The sequence below is a fragment of the Anguilla rostrata genome, chromosome 13 (genome assembly GCF_018555375.3).
Source record: "Anguilla rostrata isolate EN2019 chromosome 13, ASM1855537v3, whole genome shotgun sequence".
In the NCBI taxonomy this organism is placed as follows: domain Eukaryota; kingdom Metazoa; phylum Chordata; class Actinopteri; order Anguilliformes; family Anguillidae; genus Anguilla; species Anguilla rostrata.
The window spans coordinates 24,368,661-24,388,496 of NC_057945.1; the positions used below are offsets into that span (position 1 = coordinate 24,368,661).

General features: G+C 42.6%; 1 protein-coding gene across 2 annotated transcripts; it reads right to left on the reverse strand.

Moving 5' to 3' along the window:
• Positions 1 to 46: 46 nt before the first annotated feature.
• Positions 47 to 11,644, reverse strand: LOC135237577 (scm-like with four MBT domains protein 1). Of its 2 annotated transcripts, none has more exons than XM_064304831.1 (20): positions 11,024 to 11,644; positions 10,773 to 10,870; positions 10,233 to 10,473; positions 9,899 to 9,987; positions 9,178 to 9,430; positions 8,768 to 8,865; positions 8,475 to 8,576; positions 7,952 to 8,114; positions 7,431 to 7,513; positions 7,000 to 7,126; positions 6,645 to 6,758; positions 6,219 to 6,261; positions 5,828 to 5,895; positions 5,561 to 5,700; positions 5,203 to 5,312; positions 4,636 to 4,811; positions 4,088 to 4,266; positions 3,728 to 3,940; positions 3,241 to 3,369; positions 47 to 2,921 (listed from the first exon to the last, which is right to left on the reverse strand). In XM_064304831.1, exons 1-20 carry the CDS (start codon positions 11,046 to 11,048, stop codon positions 2,781 to 2,783), a joined length of 2,592 nt encoding a protein of 863 aa, XP_064160901.1. In that variant the 5' UTR covers positions 11,049 to 11,644; the 3' UTR covers positions 47 to 2,780. The 2 variants fall into 2 exon arrangements, with proteins under 2 accessions (XP_064160901.1, XP_064160900.1); XM_064304830.1 differs by having other exon boundaries at positions 5,561 to 5,703; positions 11,024 to 11,641.
• Between the last annotated feature and the right edge of the window lie 8,192 nt (positions 11,645 to 19,836).

A 19,836-nucleotide genomic window follows, 5' to 3' on the forward strand; every position in this document is an offset into this window, starting at 1 on the left:
GTGACCTTCAGAACTCTATAATTCTATAATCAAGACAACAAATAACTCACTGTAAATCCTTTATTTTGTTAAAATTAATTTCTATTTATGTTTTAAATAGCAATCATATTCCATCAACGTACTTACAATATTTACATATGCATGTCAAACAATGAATTTATTAATCAGATATCACAATCCCTGTTATTTTTTTAACCAGAGAATAAAATCAATAAGATAATGAGTTTTCTTCTATGAACAAAAAGTAAAAGCTAACAAAATAATCATTAAAGCATAAAACATACCATGTGGTCAACATCTCACTTTCAACTAGCCCACGCAATACTAGTTGACAGAAACCAATGAGGGTAAATTGTGTTTGACCATGAATAAATGATGCATGCTGAGATTTTTTGCAGTACTTGCATTACTTGAACACCGGATGATAAATTGCACCAAGCTGTTAATTTCATACCAACTAATCACCATTCCCATGTGCCTTTGTGACTGATTCATCCCAAATTATGACATCATAATCCAGGACTCATTTACAGCTGGCTAGGGCACGTACACTCAGAATGCTCAAACTCCACTGGATCCGGCTTCTATTGATACCACAAGTCAATAATAATTTAACGAGTGCTGATGATGGTGATGACATGAAAGGAAATGTGTGAGATATGAGATGTCTGTCAGAATTAAAAAGATGCCATCTGAAAATGTAAAAGCCAAATCCTACAAAACCAGCCATAATAATATTGTTTTAAAATTCAAATCCTGTTTCTCATATGAGAGAAATAGGGAAAACCTTGATCTGTAGTAACCTCTCTCCAGCACAAATGATTGCTCCTATTCCCTTGCCTAATGGACATCACTCAACACACAGGTGACATGGCTTATACTGTATAGGACATCATTACCATGGAGAGGATGCAGTAAATCCTCAGAAAACAAAACACAATACAGATGAAGTGCACATTTTCGGCAAAGGAAGCATCAAAGAACTGAACAGAAATTATCAGAAATAAATTTGTACTGTAGCCAAAATAATCTCTGTTACTTGATCCTACTTATTGTGCTCCTCCCAATTCTCAAAACTCTATATTATTGCATTATAATTTCATAACAAATATAGTGAGAAATGCGTGCTACAATGAGAAAAGTTTTTGATATGATTTGCATGTAAACAATATGCCAACAACTAATGCATAGCAGTCACATGACACAGGCATAGCCCTGTAATAATGTGACAACCCTGTTCCAACATTGACAGGAATATTGGCAAAATGATGTGGGTTAGGATATACCCCACTTAAGAAGAGATTCCTCCACAGTAAGTTTGTCCTTACTGCTCATGTTGACGATGACTGGACTGGCACTAAATAGCCACAGAGTAAATTATTTCCTTGTGCTGTATTAACTGAGTGCTGAGCAAACAGTGGATTTGCAGCCAGGCACAGTAATGAGGTCTATGTGCTGACTACTGAGGGAACATGTGATATTAATACATTCATGCTGCAATACCTAGCTCTACTGTTCAACAGTGCCTAAAATATACAACTATAAACATTATAAAAAAAACCCACCCACAAAATTCCTTAATGTACAGTTCTATACTTTGTGGGACACATTTTTTTTTCTAGACGTTGCGCTCCAGTTTTAGATTTGTAATGAACAATTCACACGTGGTTAAAGTGCTCTCAGCTTTTCTTGTTGAGTAACTTTATATATTTTGGTTTCACCATGCAGGAATTACACCACTTTTTATATGTAGTCCCCCATTTCAGGGCACAATAATGTTTGGTCGAATGGCTTTATAAGTGCTTCTGATTAGTTAGGTTTATAATTGCTTCTTTAGTGCAGGTATAAGAGAGCTTTCAGTATTTAGTCTTGATTCTAGGCTTCTGATTGCCTTTGGAGTCTGTTATTGGTGTTTAGCAACATGAAGACCAGAGTTGCGCTAATTTAAGTCAAGGAAGCCATAATGAGGCTGAGAAAAATGAAAAAACAAATCAAGAGACATAGAACAAACCCTAGGCTTACCAAAATCAACTTTTTGGAACATCATTAAGAAGAAAAAGAGCACTGGTGAGCTCAGTAATCGCAAACGGCTTGGTAGGCCAAAGAAGACCTCTACAGTTGATGACAGAAGAATTATCACCATAATGAAGAAAAACTGCCAAACATCTATCCAACAGATCAGAAACACTCTTCAGGAGGCAGGTGTGGATGTAATTTCTACATGGTGAAACCAAAGTGTATAAAAATATCCTAAGCTTTGAATGATCACTTTTAACCACATGTGAATTGTTTGATTACAAATCTAAAATTGTGGAGTACAGAGCCAAATCAAGAAATAAATATGTCTCTGTCCCAAATGTTATGGAGGCCACTGTATATACACCAGCTTATCAATCACACAGATACCCTCAACATTAGAAATGCCTCCTTCTCCAATAATATCTCCAATGTGGTACGATTATTGGAAGCAATACCAGCACCAGAGCCAGTATAATCAAAATTAAATACTGTGATCACTTCCTGTAGAGCCTGTTGAAGAGATCTACACCCTGAATCAGAGACAACCACCACTGAGAAACTAGAATGTTTCTGCTCCGGACAGATCAGCAGCACAACTAAAAATGACAGAAATAAAGAGGTAGCATCGCACTGCCACTGATGACAGAGGTTTCTGGGTTCTATGGCACCGAATGTGGGTTCCAGTTTATGCACAGATGGGGAGCTAGTCCAGTTTCATGCAACGGGCCCAGTGGCATGTCTCATTCCTGCCTCTACTGCCCTCAGCTGGCAAACTGCTGGTAGAATGCCAACTTGACTCTCTCAATGTGGTGGCACAGCTTGATCGCTGGGCCCAGCTTCAGGTCCATGCATTCTTGCACTGTAGGTAGGGTTAGCAGGAGTAGGGCCTGTCCATCTATCTCCTGAAAGCAAAGATACACTTACAGGCTTATGGATCATATTGTATTCATAGTTAGTGAACTCAAGACACACAACTGCTGTGAGGTATACAGCTAGACAGACAAACACAGTAACTGAGACAGGGCTTAACAGTCTGGCAATATTTGGGATATAAAAACTGCATATTCAGAGCTACTGTACTGACACTTTCAGCCAAGAAAGTAGAAAACGCATGTCTGCAAGAATGTGTTTTTTTTTGTTAGTCCATCTATTTTGTATTTTATTTTCACTTGTGTGAGAGTGAATCAGAGGGCGTGCCTATATGTGTGGTTATGTCTGTACCTGATCAAAGAATATGCGCGCCAGTGGAGCACAATCTGTGGTCCTGATGAAGCGCACCACATCTGCCACGCTCCACTCCAGCGGGCTGCTGTCCAAGTGCAGCTTCTGTGGCACCTCCCCCCGTAGACTCTGGGACACACACAGTACAGAGAAGTTAAACACCCAAAAGACAGCGTAGCTGTGAAGCAGGGACACGACACATTCACCACGTTGCAATCACAGCACAGTCGCATAAAACAGACATGACACAGTTAACCATCAGACATTACAGTTGCACAATACACAGATATAACAGTCACAAAGCAGTCACACAACCGACAGTGCAGTCGCACACCACAATGTTGTAGCATCATAAATAAGAAGTCATTGAAAAGAAACACTGCATGACTTGTGGCACACAGCCACCTCGGCACACAGGCTTTTGGTGCTCCCAGGGTATGGACACAGTGTGGAAGTAGTAGAATAGAAAGAGTGTTTAGCGCATCACCTTGGGTGAGGGAGGCTGGTTCTCGTCATCAGAGTAGGAGGAGGAGTGGGCCTTGCGGCGGCGGGAGGGGCGGGGCTTCTCTGCGGGGGAGGGGGGCTGAGATTTCCTCTCGGAGACTTCCGAGTCGTCCTGCTGTTCATCCTGCAGCTCGGAACTAGAGTCTTCACTCAGGAAGTCTTCCTCATCCAGGTCTTCCTCATCCTCACCACTGCCCTGTGGGGGAGGGGAGGGGGTGAGTAAACTCTGTCTCTGTATTTGTATGTTTTTGGTGGAAGTGGATATGTATATGTGTGTGAGAACGTGTGGGCATGTTTTTGTTTATCTGTGTCTGACTCTGTATCCTTTATCTGGGTGCAGTACCTGTGGTGAGCCAGCAGGAGTGCTGTCAAGCGAGGCTGAGGAGCGTTTCTTCTTGTGGACGAAGAAGTGTTTCCTTCTCTTCCTCCTCCTTCCTGGCCTCTTCATCCCTCCCTCCAGATTGGTGTGGCCCCCCGGTGGGCGTCCAACAGGCTTGCTCTTCTTTTTACCATAGTAATGTGCTATAGTAAACACAAAAATATCCATAAGGAAATACAACCCTCAAAACAAGCACAGAAAACTCAACACCATAAACGTACAGACTGCTTCTATGAAATGAACTGGACAGCCAGTGGCCTGAAACTGGGCTGGTCATAGGAGAGTGGCTTCAACAGATGGGGTGTGTCCACCTTATCCCATCTTATTGGATTGTGAAGCTTCACCGCCTTTTTATATTTTATTTTCCATAAGGAACATTACCCTCGCACACACACACAGGTTACTGCATGATACTGAAGGGCGGGTTTACACCATGGTTATCAGTGGTGCCGAGTGTATCTCATGAACAACAGGATATGTGCAACTGACATAAAGACAGCACTGGTACTGACTGTATTTGGTCTTGGTTAGAACAGAGCAGTTCTCGGAACATTGCTCCAGGACCATCCGTGGTCCAAACAGGTTTGGGCAGCACTCAAGCTTCATGCAGGTCTTCCTGCAGAACTCAGCCACCTGGTCTGCTGTGCGCACAATGTCCACTGTGGCCCGGTAGCTCTTTCCCTTGTATCTGTAGGACAAAAAGCACATGACATAGAACAGCTCAGGCGCTGGTTATAGTGTCCAGGTTTGGTGTACCTGAGAGCTTATGCAGCCCTGCATCTTAATGTAAAGGGTAAACCCAGTATTGCATTATGCCACTGGTAAAACAGTCTTGTGATCTGTAATAGGAGCCTACCAATAAGACATTTCACACAATGTCTGAGTTCTGCATAATAAAGTACAAAACAGCAATACATGGTAAATGGCAACACAAAAGGGTTCAGTACTGCAGATCAGCACAGTTCAGGTCTACAGTGGCTCAGTAAGGTTTACTGCAGTCGGCACAGTTGAGGTTTGCTGGATCACTGTGGTTCAGAACTGCTACACAGCAGGGCTCAGTATAAAAACGTTTCTCTCACTTGGCCTTGAGCGCCTCCCCCTGGCCATGCCAGCGTGCCTCCTCATCCAGCTGCAGCTCCCGCAGCACACGGCTCGGCTTGTAGGCAGCGTTAATCAGGAGCGTCAGCACCTGGGGACGGAGCGACAGAATGATGTGTGAGAGAAAAGGGAAGACAGCGAGTGAGGAAGTGTTAGAAGTTTGGGAAGGGGAGACGAAAGAAAACAGATGAATAGAAAAAGACGGGAAAAGCAAAGCGTGTAGCACGGGGAAGAGAGACAGGAAGGGAGTGAGGAAGGATGACATCACTAAAAAGTCGAAGTGCGTAAATCCACTTTGTCGTGAAGCACAGTTTCAGTCCAGTCCAATCCTCCTCTCACCTCCTTCAGTACTAAGACACAGTTTCCAGGCCCAACGCACTGTGGCAGCTCAGCGATGCGGCCCTTGTTCAGGTATGGCCCGGAGAAACAGCGGTGGTTGAAGTAGATCTTGGGGCAGCTGTACTTTCCATTCCCTGCTCCTGCTGTGCCAGAAACCCAAAGCACAGAACCAGCTAGAGCATGCTGCAATGTGTTCATCATTTCTACTGACATGGAATAAATGAGGAAAATAAGGTCTATGTGGGCATGTGCAGGACCAACACTCACCGTTCTCTGATTGGCTGTTCACCTGCTGTTTCAGAGCATCAGGAAGTGAAGCCCTTGGCAGAGTCCTGCTGTAGAGTGAGAAAATGAGACCTCAGACCAGTGGGGGCTGCAAAAATGGTTACAAAGACAAGTCTAAAACAAACACTTCCAGGGTAAGAAATGAGAGCGATAACAGGGAGAGCTTTCCCAGGCCCCTCTAGAGTGCCTTTCCACCCACACAATGACTGAGAAATACTAGAAAGAAATAACTGTGACTGTTGGACAAAATTGGCCAGCCAAATCATTTTTCCTTTTGGCAATACATTTATTCACGGTAGATCTCCCCCCGTCCCGCGACGCACATTGAAAAGTATGCAGAGTATTTATTCCCTTCTGTGTCTGTAATACTTACTGTTTAGCTGGCTGGACCACTGCTACCTTCCTCTGCTTCTGAACTGCAAAGGCATGTTAAACTGATGATTAATGGCAGCAACTTTATACATATCATTCATTCCGCATGCAGCCAACTTACAGTACGTACAGTACATACAAGTGCACATCTTTCAGATTCTGTTGCATTTATATCAGCACACAATTTTTTTACCATGGAAATGACCAACACATCACTTTTTTCAAACATAGATGCTTTAATGGTGACCAGTATTCATCCCATCGGTATTTCATCCATTTATCTATTTAATTGATATATTTTGATAATTTTGGGCAACTCATTAGCATGGTGAAGGGAAAACTGGTTTGAGCAGAGAGGGACCTGTAAAGCAGGAAATACTTGTGTATCATCTGCGTAGTTATACGGCGCCTCCCTTTCAGGACTGACCTGGGGGCTTACGGGGGTGTCGGAGGGAGTAGCCATTGGTCTCACACCAGCTGACAGGAAATATATCCATGGAGTCCACGTGGGTAATCAGTTCTGGAACAGACTGCTTCAACCCTGGCCAAAGAATAGACAGATGCAGATGACACACACACACACACTGGCAGTGCAGTCATCACAATAATCTTGTGTAGATCCCACAGTTCGGTATTTATATACGTCTCATTTCCACTCGCTATGCTTTTCTCTTTGCTTTAACATGGCAGAACAGCCACAACATTGTAGCCTTGTAACAGTGACCCACAGGCAAAGTTGGCCTGTGTTGCAGAAAAAATGTCTACTTCACTGCCACACTCACCTTCCAGTCGAAGCCAGATGTGTTGACCTCTGACCCTGGTGACAGTTGCCACGTGGATGTGTTCTGGGGAGAGTGGGTTCACTGCCTCCAGCTTCATTGATACCCTAAAATCATGATCATACTGCTCCTGAGAGACAGAGAAAGAGAGATGGTGAGAAAGAGAGAGAGAGATGTTTTTACACAAAGAATTCAATGCAAATAAAACATTTAATGCAACTGAAGCAAGCTGAATTGAATGAGGCAGATTTATGTTTAGCACATGGTCATGTCATACTACCATCCCATTCTCTGAGCATTCCACATTAAGAAGGTTATTTGTAAAGAATCACCTGAAAGTGACTGTGTACAGATAGTGCAGAATCATACTTTGTAAGTCAGTGTATTGTCTGCTGGTACTTGAGCCCCCTACTGCGTCTGTTCGTCTGACTTACAGTGGGGAAGCAGTTTTGGGGTGCAGCCTCTGCTCCGCACTGTTTCAGGTAATCCGCCCAGTCAAAGTCCTGCCCCTGGTATCCTGCACCACCCACACACACAAACACACACACACACACCACAAGCAACAAACAGAGACACTTGTTAGATGGTAAAACAAAAAAGTATTCAGCACAGCTGAATGATGTGGACTGCAGCTTATGAAACTAGGTCCTATTAGTGATGCTATTCACCCAAAATTTAAAATAATGGAAACAAAATTTATTGCTTGGCAGTTTTGGAATTCAAGTTTAAAAGTACACTCATCTGTTAAGCTCCTCCAGTTATTATTGCTGTGCTGATTACTAGAACATTGCATACTTCATATCTCATTTGATGTTTGTGTATTCCAGTCAGTTTTGCACTAAACAGTGCTAATGTCTAGTCTGCTCATGTGGTTGTGATCATCCTTATTTACGCGTATCTGCACCTGCCTGCTGTGGCATTGTAAATGCACCCAACAATGTCCTGGGAATCTGACCTGGAGGGGGGCTGAGCTGTACCCCGTTTTTGAGGCTCCACTGCACCGGGAAGATCCCAATGCTGTCCCGGTGACACAGAAAGGAGGGGCCACGACCCCCTGTGACCCTCGTTTCCTCTTGGAGATCATCCATAGTTACCAAGAAGTACTGGTCACTGAACACCTGTACAAGACAAACAGAATATGACATATGATATTTTACATAAACAGCAGGGCCACTGCCACCAGAGCAAAGATTTATGTTTTTACCATTATATTTCACCTAATTATGCAAATTAAATAGAAAGTTAGTTCACAAACTTGCAGTTATAAACCACTAGCCACAAAATAGCCATAGCAATTATTCACTCAATCAAAACTCCAGTTTCAATGAATCCACTGTATGGGCAGGCTCATCCAATCAGAGCTTAGGATGAGGTGGGAACTGTAGGGATTACTGGGTAAATAGTGGGGGGCTGAGGACGAACTGAGAGGGATATACTATAAGACAGGGGGCATGTGTTAGAGAGTGGGTGGCAGTTACCTTGGTGACAGTTGCCGGACTGATGCAGAAAGGAGCGGCAGGATCCACAGCCTCCAGCTTCATCCCCTCAGTGAAGGAGTGAGCACAGATGGCCTGCTGGTCCTGCACAAATTCAGCCACAGCGTCAGAGTCCACACCCATCCAAAACATGTCCAAAAAAGCACAAGACAGAAAGCAGAAGAGAGAAAGAGAACAGCTAGATAAAGAGAGAAGGGAATGGAGCTGGACAGGGGAGAGTTAGCTGGAGAAAGAGAGAGCGAAAGATACAGTAGGAGATAGTCAGCAGGCTGTACCTTGAAGAGCTCCTCGGTGATGTCGCTATCCTGCGTTTGATTTGTGATCCTCTGCCGAACCTCATCCCACTCGGCCTCGCTGCACAGACTACGCAGTGCTGGAGAACAGAGAAGCGCCCATTTAGCACAGGTAACATAGCACACGCTTAATAGCCACAGCACGTCACACATCCTACAAAACTCCAGGAATGGAACAACGCACGCAAACATAAAACATGTCAGCTTTCCAAAAGTCTGAAAACCTAATAAACTACAACTGATTTACAGACCGACACCGTGACAATTCATTCTTAACAATTCAGCTTCTCTGATTAGTTTAACCACCGTTAATGTGCCGTGTGGCCTTTTCATACCCTATACCATAGGTAGAAAGCACACACGTATAGTGTATGTGTACCCCTCACACTGACCAACAGGGGGAGATAGTGTGCATCCATGCTCTTTGGCCCAGCCTGGGGGGTGAAGGAAGGGGTGCAGGTAGAAGAGCCAGAGAGTGGCCTGCTTTTGGGGCAACCCCTCTGTGCCAGCGTAGCGGAGACGCAGTCGTCCCCCAACATTTTCCTCGATGTTGGCCACGCACGCCGTACTAGCGTCCTCACGGTCCTGCAGCTCCACACTCAAACCCGCAGCCAGAAGGTCCAGAGGGTTCTTGCCCCTGTGTGGCTGAGAGAAAGAGGGTGGCGGTAAGACAGTGATCAGTACACAGGGACAGGGCTCCACTGTGTCCTGAGTCCATGGTCATTCTCTAATCACCACTGGTCTGAATTACTGAGGTCTACTATCATGTTTGGAGAGATTTTTGGCTGTGTGGCAAAGAGGTTAAGGGGTTAGCATTGTAATCTGAAGGTTGCAGGTTAGACTGAAAGTCTAGCTCTGTTCTTGTCTAATGCACAATAAATACCTGTATTGATTCAGGGATTACTTAGCCATATGGAAAAATGTGATAATATGGCTGTCCATATCACCCTAAGTAAGGGTGTCTGCTCATGTAAAATTGTAATTCTTTCCAAAATCACCTATCTCATGGCTTCATGTGAATGGCCTGAGTCAGTGGCCACCCAAAACCCGGTCTCTCACCCACATTCCTGTCTCACATACACAGCCCTGTACAAAATGGCCCCTCTCATTTACCCCCTCCAGCAAGTTGGCAGGTGCACTACAGCCCTCTGACAGAGACTTCTTCAGAAGGGCTTCCAAGTCCTCATGCTTCTCACGGACACCTGAGGAGGGCCATAAAAAGCATGTGTCACAGGGCTGAATAAAGCACAAGCACAATCTCTAACTGACTTTAAAATGTTAAAAAAATTACTAATCTGCTGTCAACAATCTACATTGGCCAGGTCACACAAACATCTCAAAAGCGGTTCCAAACTGGGGCCTGGGGGCACCTAGGGTCTTTAGTAAAATTCGGGAAAAAAACCATACTTTTGAGAATGCAAACTAAATACTAAATATCTTAGCTCACCGTCGGGAGGTCTCATTTCTCGTCCATGCTGCTGGCTCCAGCCAACAGGGTGCAGGTCAGCAGTCATGATGTCACACCAGAAGTCTGCCCGGCGGTCGTCGTGGTAACCCTCATAACGCAGCAGCAGCAGCTGCCCGCAAGTGGTGATGATAGTGGCTACCCAGAAGCCCTCAGGCTCGCCCTTCACAGACACCTCCAGCTTCATGCCCGGCGCGAGGCCCGTCTGCAAGCTCAGGTCAACCTGGAGGGCACAGGGGGCAGGGCTCATTATTACAGCCCACTACTGGCCCCACCTTCAGCGGACAGGAGGGTGGAGTGCAGGGCTAAGGACCACCTGTATTGTTTCAGAACCAATCTCAGCAGTACAGCTGTGAAAAGTACAGACTAAATTCATGTTCATTCTGTTAGTTTTGCAAAACCCACTGAAAAAAAGTCTGATAAGACTCAAATTTTGGTGCAATCGACATTCCTGATCAAGTGATGAATGTAATCAATCGTGGCTGATTAGTGTGGGTACGTGTGCAGGAACATGGGCCTCACATGTTTGAAGGCATGGTGAGGTACAGCTGTGGCCCCTTCCTCCTCCAGATACTCATCCCAGTTGAACTCGGAGTCATCCTGCCCAGAGCCTGTGTCTTCTGTGAAATGAACACAGAACATCTCACTGACTGCACTGTGTTATACCATTATCATCATCTACAGACACTGATATAATCAATACAGCCTACCCTTTCAGTTCACCTGCACATAAGCACTAACACAAGGAAAGTCAAACAAATATTTGAACTAACCAGAATCCAGCGGCTCATGGTTCATGGTGGCACCCAATGTTGATCACTGCGTGCAGCTCCAGGCTAGAAACGCCCCTCCTCTAGAAAAGCACAGGACACAGGAATAGGAATACACACAAAGCCATCCTCACAAACTCCATGGTGTCCCCCCAGGTATTAAAGGCCGAGGCACTGCGCCTCCACAAACATCAGAGAAAAATCAATATAGCCTCAGACTCAGCAGGGCTGTAAAGGGAAACAATTTTGTGGCATTTGCAATTAAAAATGTACTGTGCTACCATTAAACTTATTCCTATCGCAACTGTTTGACAAGTTGTTTGGTTCATTTGAGTTTTATCACTATTAATATCAAATCTCAGAACTCAGTTCAACAGTTTCTCTTCTAATATGAACAATGGGTTGCATTAATGGAGAAGTATTTTGAACTGTCAGTATCATTTTGTGACATGCCCCATGAACAGCGAGACTTTAGAACAAATTCCCACCTTACACTGCAAGAGATGGCAACTTTTGAGCAGTAGGACAATGTCTGTCAGTTAGCTAGTTTTTTTTAAAAACTAAGGGTTTACTGGGTGTAGTTCATATTGCCTTTTTTATTGTATTAAATCGAAAATATAGCACTTTCTTTAAAAAATCGTAATTTTGGCAGGGCTACTTTTTGAAATTAACTTCATTATTTTCGTAATTGAAAATAATGACTCTAAAGATTACGATTATAATAATGACTGCTAAAATTCACACCAGGACAAAAATGGTCATGATTTATTTGTTCATTGAATTAAAAAAATAATTTCAAGAAATACCTGATATTTCTCTTAAAAACCTGGTAGCACTGAAACAAGTACAGAGGAGCAGGAGGCCCACTTACAGAGAATGACCAACTGAGTTTACATACAGCCTAGTGTCTATATGCTTGAATACTGATGGCCCAGATGTAACCAGATGGAATGATACAGTTTATACTGTACCATTCAGTTTTTCAATAGAATAATTTTCAGGCAGTTATGACTTTTACATGAATGGTTTCATATACATGATGTTTTGTTGCCCTGATGTCCACCTCCAGTACTTTTCATCATCTGTATCCAACTTGCACAATAGGACTCTTGCAAGACACGAGAACCGGTTAAATGACTGAATCAGAGAGAGGGTAGAAAATAATAGAACTGATGAAGACAATGGCACTCATCCAATACACCGTTCCCATTTCTGCATCATCCACCAGGTGTCCTTACATTCTGATGTGTCCCCAGTGTTTCGCAAATCAGCGATCACAGAACAGACACTCCGTCTCATATAAGCACCCTTGTGTTCCATAAAGGACCTACGCACTATCTGTGCACTTCTGCAGAACAACAAAAACATTATCACCCAGGTACAGGTCCCTGCCGCTTCATTCTAATGGAAAATGCTACAGGGTTGAGATCTATACGCAGATGGGTGCACATGCATTGCAGAGAGCAACAACTGCTTCCTGCATTCCATGCTGATGCAGGTGACAGCAGTTTCTGAATAAATAACAACCTGTTGGGAACCCACAAGCCCAAAGCACCATACACACAACAGGTGTGTGTGTGTGTGTGTGTGTATGTGTGTATGTGTGCCTGCACGTATGTGTGTGTGTGTGTGTGTGTGTGAGAGAGAGAGAGAGAGAGAGTGTGTGAGAGAGAATACATACAGAAAATAGACCAAACCTAATCCGGAACATATGGTTTGCGTTCATGGTGATCCCCAAATTTCAAGTACACAGCTCTACAGGTGCTTTTAAAAATGAGTGCGAGCATAGCAAACAAAGAGCTGATGGAGGAAGACAGGGAATGAGTGTGAGAGACAGAGATAAAGCAAAAGAAACCAGACAAGAGAGATTAGACTACTAGAAGAGAGGGGGATAGCAAGCACAGGCTTGGGGAAAGGAGTGTTTTTGTCTGGTATTATTTGAACACAGAGGAATACTTACAAATAGGCCTAATTTGAGTGCAATACTGCTCTTGAAAAACCATGCGTACTTTAACCTGCAGAAATATAACATGCTTCTTGTTGATCACTCTTTAGCATTTTTCTGTGTTATGATTTACAGCACAGTGTACATGCTAAAAACAGTTCAGGAAATTACCACATATTACCACAGTTTTTTGAGCCTGACGTTGAAATAAAATTGCAAGCCTATAGTGCTTTCTATTCTCCTCATATGGAGCATAAAGATGCAGAATATTTCAGCTGCTCTCATGATATCCACAGCACATATTTTGTCATAATGAGTAGTACATCCCTTTGTACAGCAACAGTTTCATCCAGCAACCACAAAGTTTTATGTAAATAAAAAGACATAAAACCAATGCATGCTTTTGGGGGCATCTGGTACCCCATACCCCACACAACAGCAAGTAAAAAGGGGGTGGGACGCCATCCATCCCTGATCCCCCACCCCCCCTCCACACTCACCCACCCTCCCTCCACACTCACCCACCCTATTCCCACTTCAATGCAGCCCTTTGAGGGGGTTCTGTGCATTTCTGAAACCAGAAACAGAGGGGCATGACCCCAGAATCTCCACAGAGGAGGACCATCACACTAATCAGTATTATTTACCCTCACTCACTGAACACAACACAAATAAACACACACGCACACACACATGCACACACACTTTTGTAAAGTAATTGATCGATATAGTGAAATTAAATGTGCTTTGTTTCTCTCTCCCAAGCCATATACTCCTTAGGAATATTGGCAACTGTTAATTATTTTTAGTCCACATAAAACACTGATACTTGTACCACTTGTGAAATATACACATTTTCTGGAAAATGCTATTCACAATATGTTATTCACAATCTCAGTAACCATTCCCTCTGAAACAATGAACAGCAACCCTACCATTAAGAACAATCCACTTGTACAACTCTCACTAAATACAGCATCAATCTAACCACACACACACACACACACACAGCGTGGTCTAAACACATTCAGATGGGCTGTCAAGCTGTCTTTGTGAGCGCTGATGTCTTTATTAATGGCGAGACGAGCGGCAGACAGCTCTGCTGCCAGCTGCTCATTCACTCTGCCTTTCCCACTCACCCTGGATTAGGAGCGCCAGCACACCCAGAGTCTCATTGTGCTGAATGTCACACGCTGGAAGGCCAGGTCCCAGCTCAAGACAAACAGGGGGGAAAAGAGCAGCACAGCACAGACAAAGGCATCCTCCGGGCAAGAATGACTCAGTCACATCTGATTCAACCATCCATTTAATTACTGAAAAAGCACAACTCTGAAAAGGCCTGGCCGATATGTTCTCATAAAGCCCAATTATGCGTAATTCATTGTAATACACTGGCACATCCAATGCACTTATTCAGGAATGCTTAAAGCACATTTCAACATGTTATTCCAATATACCGCTAGATATTTTACTGACGGTTTCATAACTTGCTCATGGACACAATGGCAGTGTATCCCCGGGAATAAAACCTATAAACCTGATGGATACAAGTCCTCTTACTGGTACTAGTGCAATGTACCTGTACAAATATATGTTTTATGAAAATTAATTCCCATACTGGGGGAGGAAAACTCAAGAGTTCAGAGCTATCTCTAAATCAGGTGCTCAGAGCGAAGAGCTTCCAGGACTTTGCACATCAGTAGCTGGCCCCTCCACCACCCAGACTGCACCGAGACAGGAAGATTAACAAACTACCCCAGCTGGCAGAGAGGCCGCCTCACTAAAGCAGAGCAATAAGCGCACCTCTTTCACTCTCTCAGACACTGTGCCCCTCTCCTGTTTCATTTATACATGCATATGCGTGTATTATATACAGTGTAGTGAAAGAGTATTTGCCCCCTTCCGGACTTCCTCTGTTTATCACACAGAATGGTTTCAGATCTTTAGACCAAACATAATATTACACTAAGGGAACCTTAGTAAACACAAAACACATTAAATTAATTTTTTTCATTTATTTAATGAAACAAGTTATCAAACCCATATCACCCATGTGAAAAAGTAATCTTCCCCTCAATTACTCAATCAACCAATGAACCAAAATTAATTTATAACTACATTCAGCAAATTGATTGCAGCCAGCCCTGTTGAATCACTCATATTGAACCTTACCATCAGAGTGAAGTAGTCACCACAAAGTTTCTACAAGTACATTACGTCACGATCAAAGGAAATTCCAGAAGAAATTAGAAAAAAAGTTGTTGAAATATATTGGTTTGGAAAGGGCTACAAAGCCACTTCCAAGACTCAGAGACCCCACCGAACCACAGTTAGAGCCATTATCTCTAATTGGAGAACACTTGAAAATGTGTGAATCTTCCCAGGGTGTAGGGGCAACTCATCCAGGAAGTCACAAAGAGTCCAGCAAACATCCAGAGAACTATAGCCCTCTCTAGCCTCAGCTAAGGTGAGCGTTCATGACTCCACAATTGAAAAGAGAGTGCATAAAAATGGGATTCATGGGAGAGGCAGAAACCACTGCTAACAAAGAAAAACATCATTGCTTGTCTCACATTTTCCAAAAAAAACTAATGGATGATCCTCAGGTCTTTTGGGATAATGTTCTATGGACAGATGAGTCAAACGTGGTGGTGGTAGTGCGATGGCGTAGGGACGCTTTGCTGCCTCGAGACCAGGACAACTTGCCATTATTAAAGGAACCGTGAATTCTACTCTGTACCAGAAAATTCTTATTCTGTCCATTAGATGAAGTTGAAGTGTAATTGGGTTATGTAACAAGTACAATGATCCAAAATACAAAAATAGGTCCACATTTTAATGGCTGAAAATAAACAAAATTTTAGTTTTTGAGTGGCCTAATCAAAATCCTGACTTGAACCCAATGCAGATGACGTGGTCGGACCTGAAACAAGCAGTTCACGCTCAAAAACCTGCCTGTTTGTCTGAACTGAAGCAGTTGCACAAAGAAAAGTGGCCTAAAATTCCTCCACAACAATATGAAAGACTGATATCACATTATATGAAGCGTTTGGCTTCAGTTATTGCTGATAAAGATGGTGCAACCACTTAAGTTTAAGGGGGCAATAACATTTTCACATGGGTGATATGGGTGTTTGATAACTTTTTTCATTAAATAAATGAAATAATAATTTAAAAAATGTGTTTTGTATGCACACAGGTTCCCTTTGTCTAATATTTCATTTTGACTAAACAATTCGGTGTGACAAATACACAATAATAGAGGAAATCAGGAAGGGAGCAAATAATTTTTTCACAGCACTGTATATATACATGTATATAAATAAACACACACATATAGAAACACAGACACAGACTCAGACACACACACACACACAAACACACACTTCTTCATTACTGACAACATCACTGAGCATCAAAATAAACATTTATTATTTGGCAAAAGCAGTACCACTCTGTACCCCCAAGAAAACAGCATATTTGTCTGTTACTACAAAACAGGCAGACTAGGGAAGAGATTCTTATGAGAACAGCGAGTAAGGCACTTACTTCTAAAACACACATAAGAATTGGTCATGTGCAATTTTTCTTTATAAGGAAATGCAATAACACTGAAGTGTTGAATAATAACATTTCTGCCTTTCTGTAGAGAATGACCTCTACGTAGTCTGCTGTCTTTTGACCAAAACAGCTACCTTAGGTGAACAACATAACAAAACAGAAATACATAGACATACAATACATACACACATAACACACTGCACAGTTACTCCATTATTTAGAACAGAGGTGACAAGGAAAGGCTTTAGGATCAACACAGAGAATGCACAGGAGTGACAGGTTAGGCAAACAAATGCTGCAGACTTCAGGAGAATTTGTATTTATGATGAATTGATCATGAAACAGTGCTCCTAGCCATAGACAGAAATAGTATAATAATTAGTCATAGAGAAAAATAGTATATTTGTGTCAAGAGACATAACGTTAGGCCATCCTAAGATTATTATTATGCCCACAATGATCAAATGAATTCCTGAGGCCTGTGCGTGTTGGAATTTTTGGGTGAAGTGTCTAGAAAACAAACTGAAGCTGTCGATTGAAGTATGGCTAAATCTGCATACCATATCACCACACTCATGCTGACATCAATTTATGACCTCCAATGCTCTCATGAAACCGAACAGGTGTTGCTTGCCCTCCGCACTCGCGGTCGAGGTCATCTTTGAGCAATGATGTGGTAAGGGGACTATGAACTGACTTAATTCCACATTTTGAATAATGATGCTCGTCTGATTTTGATATAAAGCAGACCATAACATCATGTGTGTGTAAAATTCGCAAACCCTTTGCAATATGATCACAATCCAATTACAGTAAATCGTATAACACTACAAACTTACATCTATATTAAACCGACGCTTCCCTTCTGAACGAATTGAACAAATGCATCGAGTGTTGCTGCAAGGAATCATCACGTAACCTGTCTAGTTTATGTGCCCACCCTCGTGCTCAGCATGCCATATCTTGAGAGTGTGCACAGGGAACCGATGCCACCACTCAACCGCACTCGTGCCAGACCAGTGAAAGAACCAGCAAGATTCTGAAAATGTATTTCGCAATTTCAGGACGGATTCCGGGATTGAACTACCGCAAATAAGCTTGTCTTATGTTACATAATTTGGGTGTAAACATCGTCGAGCTTGCTACAGTAACAGGGAAAATAACTGTATGATATGCTTATGTTGCGACTTTAAGATGTATCATACACGCGCATGTCTTTGGGCAGCATTCCGAATAGCAAATTAAGATAGGCCTAAGCACACAAGAATTAGAGTTCATATGTCCATTGGTTTAAGTAAAAAAATACAAAATTACAAAACAACACAAAGAGACAGTATGTGCAGGGCTTAATACGGTTTCAAGCTTGGATCATCGTCTTTAAGAGTCAGCTAGGTCGCCTGTCGACACACGGCAATATCGGGCTATAGCCTATATTTGGCTAGCTACTAAATAATATCAGTATGTAATGTAATGTCAGGTCCCAAGAACACGCTCCAATTGGCCAACTTTCAAATCAGGGGAGCGATTACTAGCTATTGGTTCATCGAATGCTAAAAAGAAAAGCCATAAAGCGAGATCTCCCAAAACACATTTCGTATTAAAACATTCGGGACAGTTTGTGCACAGCACTAAGTACGAATCCCTGTCCAGCGCGGCTATGCTGCTTCAGTTTCAGTACACCGTGTCCACCGCTTGTGACCAAGTTACTGAAACGTCAGAGCTTGTGCTATGCAATAGGGACACTTATGCTCGAGGGTGCCCAGTCTAGCTTTTTAGAAGCAGGAAAAAGGATCCAGGCAGTACAAATAAACACAAAAACACGTTCATCCGTTAGCACAGGTTATGAACTACTTAAGTAGTTTGTCCTTAAATGCGTATCTCACCTGTTCTGAGTTTTTCCACGTCGATTTCAGATGCAGTCTCCGTCTGCCTTTTCCTTCAGTCTCATTCCAATATGGCACGTTCCGTCATTGCGCATGCTCGGTCGCCGAAATACACACTTTTCTTTGCCGGGGTCGCAGAAAAAGCCTTCGTTTTCGCGCGGCGGAAGACTTCCTACAGTCAGTTAGACTCAAATTGCATTAGTAAGGCCGTGTGTTATCCAAGGAAGGGAAAATAAACTCTCTCATTTTATTGGGGTGGTTAAACTCTAGTGTGATCGATACAGACGGAAGCAATCTGTTTGCAACGAAACGTGGACTTTGCTATTAGGACGCATTCAAAGATACACACAATTATGTAAATTACTGGGAATGGATATAGATACTACATATGTAATAGGCTACCATACTGACACGTTTACATTTTTTCCCCAAATAAATCACAAATCTTAATTTTAAAAGCAAATTCACATTCAAGTTGTAATTTCTCAGAATTGAAAAGGAATGCACGTTTCCATTCAAATAATTGTTTTCATGGTATAATGTGAATGTAGCATACGATGCAAATATTATTTACAAGACAATGGAAGGTAATGCCTATATTTTTTCTGAAAGTCGCACCATGTTTGAAGTGAAACAGCGCGCCGAAATGGCCAATTATTTGAAAACACTTGTGTAAATTACCGATGTGAAAAATAATTCGGCTGCATGATTTTCAAGCACTTCATGAGTATGAGCTCTTTAGTGCGGTGACCCTGCACGATTCAGCTTCAGAAATGTATGGATGACCAAATTGTATGCTACCGAGCAGCAGCGTTTCTTTCCGGTCGGTATTGTAGCCGAACACTCTTGGGCAACGTGGATTGCTGAAGTTTTAAAAGAGTTTTGTTTTACATTTACATTTTACACCGCCTGAAATAAAAGATGTATAGGATTACAGGCTACAGTGAGCTCCATAACGTTTGGGACAAAGATATTTTTTCTTGATTTGGCTATGTACTCCACAATTTTGGTAAATTGTAATCTAACAACTAAATCTGGTTAAAGTGCATATTCTTAGCATTTATGTAAGGGTATTTATATACATTTTTTCTGTCACCATGTATTAAATAGTGCTTTTTATAAGTAGTCCCCCCATTTCAGGTCATAATAATATTTGGGACAAATGACATCACAGGCGTTTTTGATTAGTCAGGTGTGTTCAACTGCTTCCGTAGTGCAGGCATGAGAGAACGTCCGGTATCCAGTTTTGATTCTAGTCTTTTGACTGTCTTTGGAGTCTGTTATTGGTGTTTGTCAAATGAGGACCCGAATTGTGCCAATGAAAGTCAAGGAAGCCATTATGAGCCTGAGAATTAAGGAGAGAGAGAGAAAAAAAAGTCAGAGACATAGGCTCACCAACATCATCTGTTTGAAACCTCATCAAGAAG

Coding starts and splice junctions, on each gene's coding strand:
- LOC135237577 (XM_064304830.1), bottom strand. CDS start 11,048: ATGAACCATGAGCCGCTGGATTCTG. Junction 10,474..10,772: donor CTCACCATGCCTTCAAACAT/GTGAGGCCCATG, acceptor TGTGCCCTCCAG/GTTGACCTGAGCTTGCAGAC. Junction 5,313..5,560: donor GTGTCTTAGTACTGAAGGAG/GTGAGAGGAGGA, acceptor CTCCGTCCCCAG/GTGCTGACGCTCCTGATTAA.